At 48.9% G+C, this 8,993-nt stretch overlaps 1 protein-coding gene across 4 annotated transcripts in view; it reads right to left on the minus strand.

The window, feature by feature from the left end:
- The window catches only part of RPTOR (regulatory associated protein of MTOR complex 1), a 338,061-nt gene extending 330,828 nt beyond the window's left edge, over positions 1-7,233 (minus strand). For all 4 annotated transcript variants that reach the window (XM_040640059.1, XM_040640061.1, XM_040640057.1 and 1 more), the window contains exon 1: positions 6,147-7,233. In XM_040640059.1, the coding sequence (XP_040495993.1) occupies positions 6,147-6,308 (162 nt within the window). In that variant the 5' untranslated portion in view covers positions 6,309-7,233. The remainder of the gene's footprint in view (positions 1-6,146) is intronic.
- Positions 7,234-8,993: the final 1,760 nt, after the last annotated feature.

An 8,993-nucleotide genomic window follows, 5' to 3' on the forward strand; every position in this document is an offset into this window, starting at 1 on the left:
CAGGCGACTGCCTTCACAACCGCACAGAGCTCTTCACGAACACAAGCTCCAGAATGGAAAGGGCGTGACAGATCCCTTTTAGGTGCACTACCTAATTTCTGGTCTTCTCTGCTGATATTTTTGGCCAACCACCTGATATCCTCAAGCCCTGCTTCCTAATTTAAGTCTGACGCCCACTTTCTTCTAACTACACTAACAAGTCTCAAACTCTCCATGATGGGACACCTTTATGCTCAAAGATTACTGTAGACTCCCAAAGAGCTTATTTTATGAGCTACACTTACCCGAACTTTCCGTGTTCGAGAGTAAAGCCAAAAAGGATTAAAAAAGGAATGTATTTCTTTATTGATTCATTTAAAAATTACAAACTCATTATATATTTAAATAGATGTTTCTATGAAAAATAACTATATTTTCAAAACATTGTTAGACAAGTGGCAGTTTTTTACAAATCTCTTTAACGCCTGTCTTCACAGAGGACAGCTGGACTCCACACACTGTCTCGGGCTGCCGTGACGTGCTGTTTTGGCCGAGCAGATGTGCAAGCTCTGACCTCACAAAGATGTGCAGGCGAAAAGAGCAAGAGTATGAGCACATCCAGATAACCGAGGACAATCTTCTTTCACGTCGCGTCGGAACTCAGCAAGCTGTAGTTTCGGCAAGGTTAGCGGCAATCTATCTGAGCAGAACACAAACTAGGGGACCTAACCTAGCCAAAGCCACAGCCAGGGGCTCCCTTACCATGTTAAAATCCGCCGGCCTCACTCCGAGTGAATCTTTTACCCACGGATGGTTTTGTGATATCACGGACCGGTCATCTGGAAATACTGCTTCACTGAATTATGCAGCTGTTCCAAATGAGGATACACCTCGTTCTACATTTCATAGGCAAAAAAAATCCTATTCATTCTACCACCACGGTCTCATTGGAAGAGTCTAAAGTGTGGGAAGCTGGGAAGCTCACAGCGGCAGACACGGGCTCTCCAAAACTCTAGATTTTCACCTGAAAGCTCAAATTTCATCCCTGGCAACAAATCCTGTCTTTTTCCTTGAAGTGACAGCTCATCTTGTTCATTTTGGAGACACGACTGCCAAAGACCCAAGCCTCAGTGCCCAGAGCTGCTTGTTAGCCTGTCAGGTGCAGCTCGGGCTCCCTGGGGCCGCAGCTGGCCCAGTGCACACACCACCACCACCACCACCACCACCACCACCACCACCCCCGGCAGAAGGGCAGCACGCAGCCGGCGCACCGCGTGCAAGGCGGGCACTACAGGGCCAGGATCTGATAAGACCAATACGTTTTACTGCATCATCAAGGGCATTCTCTAGTGGAGTGGAATTTTTTAGCCGTGAAGAAAACAGGGGACCAGCACCGTCTGGCGCCACCACTCTGATTCCTGCGAAGGCGCCAGCAGGTTTACCCGCATCACTCTGCACCATCCGCGCAGATCCCAACACAGAGAGACAGAAAGGCCAGTGCTACCTTGCATTTTTATTTTTTTTAAGATTTTATTTTTAAGTAATTTCTACACCTAACGTGGGGCTTGAACTCATGACCCCAAGATCAAGGGTCGCTCGCTCCACCAACTGAGCCAGCCGGGTGCCCCTGCCTTATACTCTCATTGAAATAAGGGTCGGGGGAGCCCAGAGCCCACCGCAGGAACAGCTGAACTGCACCTCCGGCACTGTTGTCAGTCTGGTTTTATATCCCCGCCACCACCCCAGCCACCTTCCCAACACACTTGGTTTTAGACTCCACAGCCTCACAATGTGGACTTTTCAGCGGAACGTTGTGACACCGTTCTAGACTTTGTTTCTCAAGTCCACCTCCCTCACTGCTACCCCTGCAGCTTAGGTCCCTTCGGCAAGTCATTTAATTAAGGTCTTGTCTCCTGATCCGTCACATGGAGACAATCATTCCCGACCAGGGAAGGTGCTGGAGCCTTAAAGAACACACCCCCTGCGGAAGCCCTTGGCAAACTACGCAATTGTTTCTTCAGTCCGTCTTTACCATGTGTGAAGCACTGTCCTGTGTACTAGCACAAATGAGGTCCCTGCTTCATAATAAAAAACTCAGTTACAAGGGTGGGGATATAATGAAAAATACCAGAGAAAGCAAGAGTGCTCATAAGTGGCTGGCAAGTTGCTTAAGATGAGATAATCTGGGAAGGCCTCTCTGAGGAAGTGACCCAGCAGCTGAGAGTGGAGGACCAAAGGGAGCCAGGTGTGCAAAGAGCAAAGGAAAGAGCATTCCAGGGCCTTTCCATGCAGGAAGCAGAAAAGGCAGGGGGGCCAGATCACGAAGCTTTGCGCACCGGGGTGAGGAACCTGCATTCTCCTCCCAGCACCTGGGAAGCCAGGAGAGGGCCAGTCAGGAAGTAACAGAATCTGATTTACACGTGTGAAAGACCCCTCTGGCCACCGCGTGAAAATCGATTGTAGGGCAGAGTGCATGTGGGGAGACCAGTCAGGATGCAAGTCTGGTCATTCAGACAAAAGACAGCAGCCCCCCAGACGGAGCTCGCAATGGGTGGAGACAAAGCAAGGGGGTCCAATGTAAGATGCACTTTGGAGGCAAAGCTGACAGGCTCTACTTGTGAGCGGGACAGGGCCATGAGGAGGGGAGGAGGAAAGAAGGAAGGTAAATCCTGGATTGACAATGTGAACACCTGAGTGGGGGCGGTGGCCGTGTGCTGAGAGGACACTGAGGCAGAGCGGGCGTTCAGGAGCTCCAGGGCCAGGTCAGAGGTGAAGACCTCGAATGTGCGAGTCACTGGCATGTGAACTGCATGTAAACCATCAGCCTAGACGAGACCCGCTGGCGAGGGGTCTACACAGCAAAGAGGGAGGGCCCAAGATCGAGTCCTTGAGTGCTCCACACTGAGCTGTCAAACAGCAGAGGGGGCTGAGGAGGAGCGAGGAGACCCTGGAGGGAGACCAGGAGTTTCAGGAAGACACAGAAGCAGGTGAGAAGGGCCTCAGGAGGGAGGGAGTGGCCCGCTGTGGAATGCTGCAGAGAGGTCAGACAAGATAAGGACAGAGAAGTGACTTTAAGATTTAGCCACCAATGACCACCTGTGGAGGGTGGTCTCAACCCCAGGCAGGGAGCCTCCCTGGAGCCGATGAGAGAGGCTGCAAGGTGAGCAATGTGGGGTTAGCCTTCTATTGCCCGTACGTTACTCTGATGCATCCCCTGGGCTTCCTCCACGGCCGACTCCAAGGATGGCTCACCAAGCCAGGTGACAACTAGTCGAGAGACCGGTTTAGGAAATGGCTCATCATTTTATACCCACCTCTCCTACACACGTGTAGGTACGGCATGTGTGTCGTGTTTTGAGAGCAACAGCTCTCTAGTTTCCCTGATTCTGCCCCACACGTGTGAGATAAAGATCCATCTGAGACCAACTGTTCCCACATGCCCACTCCCCAGTGGGAGAATGAACTCGCTGATAACCATGAAGTATCCCAGCAAAACACAAATGGGCGACACGTACACCCATCAGCGTTAGCCACGGGCCTAGGAATGCTTCATTCTGAGCTGTAATTTATGTAAGTCTAGTTATTTGCAACTTACAAGCCAAAGATGCTATTGATGCATGCACGTATCATGCACTATACACAGAACTCACCAAACAACAAACTAATTTGATAATAGCAGCATTAAACTAACAGTAGCTCAGTAACTCAAATGCAATAGTGGCATCTGAAAACCAGCAGTGACCCAAAACAAACATTGTGGGAATCCCAACTGAGAGTGGGCAAGTGCTACAGCTCTCTGTGAGGATGCCGAATGCTGAGTGGCAGAAAACTTTTTAGGGCCATCAGTCAACTTTAGCGAAGATGTCAATTTTAGGAATCCTTAACAATTTCACTCAATAGGATGCCAATAGGTAACCACGAATATATACACAAAATAAAAGCATCTGGAATTACACACGGATCACAGAAAGAAGCAAAGGCTGCGTCTGGGTTTGGGGCAGTCAATGGCACACCAGGGCGAGTGGCAGGAGCAGCCTACTCCCGGCCCACCGGCCCACGCGTGTCGCTTTACCACAATGCTGCCGCATCACACCACAGGAGCGGGCAAGGGAGACAGCCCAGCCTGGATGCCGTGCTCAAGATTGCTAGAATCAGCTGTCCGGTGTTGTGGGAACAGAGCACAAGTCACACCCAGATAACCCGCTGGCAGGAACCAGCCCTACAAATGGGGTCTGTGTGGCTGCAGTGTTGGACTCCTTCGTGTTTTATGACATCTGACAGAGTGCCAACATTTTTAAACTGGAAGGCTTCACATTTAAAAAAAAAAAAAAAAAGTCTCTGGATTCTCAAAGAAAAAGAAAAGAGAGAGAGAAAGGAAGAGATATGGCTGAGGCCCACCTGCGCCTTCAGCTGCTGCGGCCTGTGCTCTCCAGAGCCCAGCCTCCAGAAAATCAGACACAAGTCACTGTCAGCTGCCACTGATCTGTGAACCCGCGCATTCTTCTTCCATGTGGCCCGTTTCCTTCACTTGTGCTACCTCCAGCTGTTAGCACCATTTGGACTGGGAACCTTTGTCCTGGCAGGGGTGCTGAAAGGTTTCCTGGGGCTGAGTCCGGGGTAGAGACCACAAGGACTGTTAAGATACCAAGCTCTCGCACACCAAACTGGAAACACTAGCTTCTGATTTTCTTCTTCATTAAACACCTTGCAGAGGTCAGACACAGCAAACGTCCTCCCCGGCTCTTTTCTAAGGAGGAATCTCAGGAATTACTCAGACTCAGAACTTCTCTCTTAAAAACCTATGATGAGCCTATCAGGAAATGCTGATCATTCACAAATTAAAAGGTCAAGAATATACCCATTAATCAGTTTGAACAGTTTGAGCACTGGCTTAGGGCACAAAAGGGAACCACATTTCAAAAGAAGAAAAAAAAAAGTCCTCCAAATAGTAGAATGGGGGGGAAAAATTAGACAGTTACTTTACAATAAGTTTCTTTTCATATATACATAACAACTACAAAAGCTTTTAACTGTGAATTGTACTAAAGATGTCCACAAGACAGACTTTATACAATCTCTTCCAATGACCATCTCTTTTACTCCTTAAACTACCTTTGGGTGAAACAAATTTCCCTAAGCTAAATCAATAACTGAAGGACTGGTTACTAGTGACTGACTAAGTAGAATTACCATAATGTGATCTTACATACACTCAACAACATATACGAAAGACAATAATCTTAGACAAGCATATTCATAAACCCAGAGCAATCACACTGTAATGTAACACCAACTACCCTTCTTACGCCCCTGAAATGTTTAAATAAATAAAGACTGTCTTGAAGGAGAAAATAAATCACAAAAAGACAAATTTTAAGTGTGCAGAGATGAGAGGGTCCCACCTCTTTGCTTTAGAGACCAGGAGATAGACAGTGGTTAATTAAGGACAGGTTCACCAAAATTGGCTGTTTTCTTTCCCACTACCGCTTGTGAGTCACTGTTCACACTCCAACACGATGGAGACCCCTTGAAACCTGGACCCAAGTTCCAACCCATCATCCTCTAATTCCACGGTGGAAAAAATTCTTTCTCCAAGCTACAGCAACACGACACCACATAAAAGGAGAAAAAGTCTGGATTCAAGACAAGCTGTTTAGAAAGCTATAATGAAGTTCATTGTAACTTTAAAATAACTTTGCCTTAATTTGTTACCAGCTAAACATTTCCCAGTAATGTTGTTTCCCAGCACAGCATTTCACAGAGCTTAGACAAAAAAAGTAAACCAGCCACAGAAGCAGGCTAACCACGTGGGTACAAGTATTCTAGCCCAAGGTGTCTTTCCTCCAGTGTTAACAGCACTAAGTATACCAAAGAGTGTGGGAACACTTGCAACGCTGTACTTTCGCACTTGGTTAACTTTTACTGTCTGAACCAAAACTTAGTTTGAATTAAAGTAACATTATCCAGTGAATAACTACCAACCAAAACACCCTTTTTCCATTTACAACCAAAAACTAGAGTCTGAAATGGCTCGTGCTTTTTAGTTGACTTGCAACATGTGGCTGGGAAAAAATACCGCTGCTTTCCCAAGGACATTTTTCTGGCTCTGAACTTTCTTCGTGGAAAAATCTACCAAGGTCCAAGGGGCACAGTCGGAATCCACTTACCCGATCCTTCATCCTCCAGCTCTGAGCTAAGGATTTGGAGCCTTCGATTTTCTCACAGTGCCTCTTTTTCATAAAAGCCAAAGGCAGGTTCCAGTCTGTAAGGTCGGCCTCATCTTCCTCCCCGAGTCCCAAAAGAGGGGACTGTAGCATCTCGGACTCCATCAGGGGGGGAGGGGGTGGGGGAGTCCTTGGCAGCAAGCGCTCGAGAACCTCCAGCCTTAAAAACTAGTGTGTACCAGAACTGGGGAAATAAGAATCAGGAAAGAGGGGAGTGGGAAAAGAAATGAATGGGGAGTGTGCGGAGACCCTTACTCGGGCAAAAAGTCTGAGCCCCTTCTCTCTACTCTGCGCGGGAAGGCGGAGGAGGTGGGAAGAGCCGAGGGGAATCGGAGCAGACCGAGGAGCTCCGCACAGACACACACGCCCGCAGATCCCAAGCCACTGGCTGCTTCCCAGGCTGCACGTCCCCGGAGGGGCTGCGAGCGGAGCTGTCAAAGGCGCGAGGGACTTCAGGCCTCACGATGACCCTACTCTCGGCCTCCAACGCCTCAGCCGATCCGAGGACAGGAAGGCCGCCCGCTCTCGGCGCCGGTTCGCCGCCTAGGCTGAGGTCTCCGGCCGAGGGGAAGAGATTCAGAGCGCGTCGGGTTTCCCGCAGCCACTCTCAGCCCTGCGGGTCCCGCACTCGCCGGAGCTGCTGCACCCAGAGCCAGGACCGGCCCATCGTGCTCGCCCGCAGCCGGCTCCTCAGCCCCGGATCCGCGCGGCCTGGCCGGTCCTGGCCTTCGGCCCCGTGGCTCTCTCCTGCCTGAGAACCAGTCCTGAGAAAAGGGCGACACGGAGGCGCGAAGAAGGCAGGTAGTGTGGGCTTAATGGGTTTGGAGAGTTTTGCCCTCTGGTTTGAAGCTACAGTGAAACTCCTCTCATCAGCACATCAAGGAGGACGCCATGTTGCCAAGACCCAGGATGCATCGCGATCTACGGCGTGACCAACAGGCCAAACTTCCTCAGAGCGTTCTGGCCGCCCTTCCCAACATGCGGAAAGAGAAATTCCCCCTTCCTCGTTACCATGGTTACCACAATTCAGCTTTCCCGAGTTTATGGCGTTCATTCAATAGATGCGTGATATCAGGCAATCCTACAAATGAAACTATGTCAATTTAATTAATTTTGAAAAAGCTTTTTATTGTTACAAAGGGACCTACATGCTCTTGAAATTAAAGGAATTGACCCCTCTGTTGTTTCTTACGGATTTTGAAAAGGCAGCAAAAGCTTCCGAAAGAACCACTGATAATATTTTAAAAAGAAGATAGTTGGGGGGGTGGGGTTGCGCAGAGTATCCTCCACAGTATCAATCAGATATTCTTTTCTTTTCTTTTCTTTTTTTTCAGGGACTACCCCTGGGAAAAGATTCATTTCAATTACAATTTCTTATTGAATCCATCTTATTTTCTGAGCAGTTTATTCTTCTTTTGATATAGCTTCATGTGCAAACAAGTAAAAGCTACAGGTGTCTATGAGTAGTGGCATGCCTCCTGCTTTACTTTATTTCTCTACTCAGGAAACATTGCTTTAAAAAAAAAAGATTTTATTTATTTATTCGAGAGAGAAAGAGAGCAGGGGGAGGGGCAGAGGAAGAGACTCTCCCCGATGAGTACAGAGTCCAATGTAGGGCTGGATGCCACGACCCTGAGATCTTGACCTGAGTGGAAACCGAGTGTCGGACGCTCAACCGACCGCGCCACCCAGGCGCCCAGGAAACACTGCTTATTGACAGTATGTGCAGAACTGTGGCCTCCTGCACTAGGAGGGAGCGTAAAGCCGAATGCAGCATGCAGGGCCTGCCTTCAGTGAACACAGTGTCGGTGAGACACACGTGGACCCGTTACATAAAGCTGGGCAGGCAGCAAAGAGGCTGGTCTTCCCCTCTGCATCTGGGCTTTGGTGTCGGGGCACCTGGACCCCAATCTTGACTGAATCACTTTCCATCTCGGTAACTTTGGTCAATTCTCCAACTAGTTCAGCCTCGGTTTCCTCAGATATAAAACCCGGATAATAATACCCACCGTGAAGGATATAATTAACTGGTGGAAGTGCCCAGTGTAGTATGAACGCCCAAAACAATACACCAGCTACCATCTTTCCGTACCTAGAGTGAAACCTAGCAACTGCGCTTTATTAGTCTAACCTCAGACTGGACTCTAGAAGATACCTGTGTCTCCGTGGTTTCCCGGGTCTTTGGCCCAATGTGGGAGTCCATATCAAAATCCTGATGGCATTTGTGTTCCTTTCCACATCGGAATGAATAGTGCAATCCCAGATCTTTCTCACCTAGCACATGGCAAGTGTTCCAAGCATTCATTTCATTACTACATCCGACTGAGCCTGATTCTCCCCTTAAAACTCAGGGCAAATTCACCAGAACACAGATGGAGGCTAAAACGTTCCTTTTCCCTGCTCTCTCGGTGGCAAAATATCCCCACAGTCACCAGCAGAGGCTTTAGGACCGCAGGCTCATGGGAAGACCCTCGCCTTACCTCAGCAGTGCTAAACCCATTCATTCCCAACTAGCCTGCGACCTGGGAAAACCCACGCAATCTGGGAGACTCCGTTTCCTCACCGACAAAGTGCGTGTCACCTTGAGATACCGCTCACCTTGTCTGATACTCTAAATGAACGTTGTAAAGATGCCTGTGGAGCCCAGATTTGGCAGGTCATCGGAATCACCGGGGAAACTATTTAAAAGTAAAGGTGCCTGCATCCCACCCCAGACCCCCTGATCTTGGGGAGTGGGAAGACAGGGGTTCAGGGCCTATATTTTTTAATCAGGTAACCCCGAGGAAAGCT

This window comes from Ursus maritimus, unplaced genomic scaffold (assembly GCF_017311325.1).
Source record: "Ursus maritimus isolate PB19 unplaced genomic scaffold, ASM1731132v1 scaffold_24, whole genome shotgun sequence".
In the NCBI taxonomy this organism is placed as follows: Eukaryota; Metazoa; Chordata; class Mammalia; order Carnivora; family Ursidae; genus Ursus; species Ursus maritimus.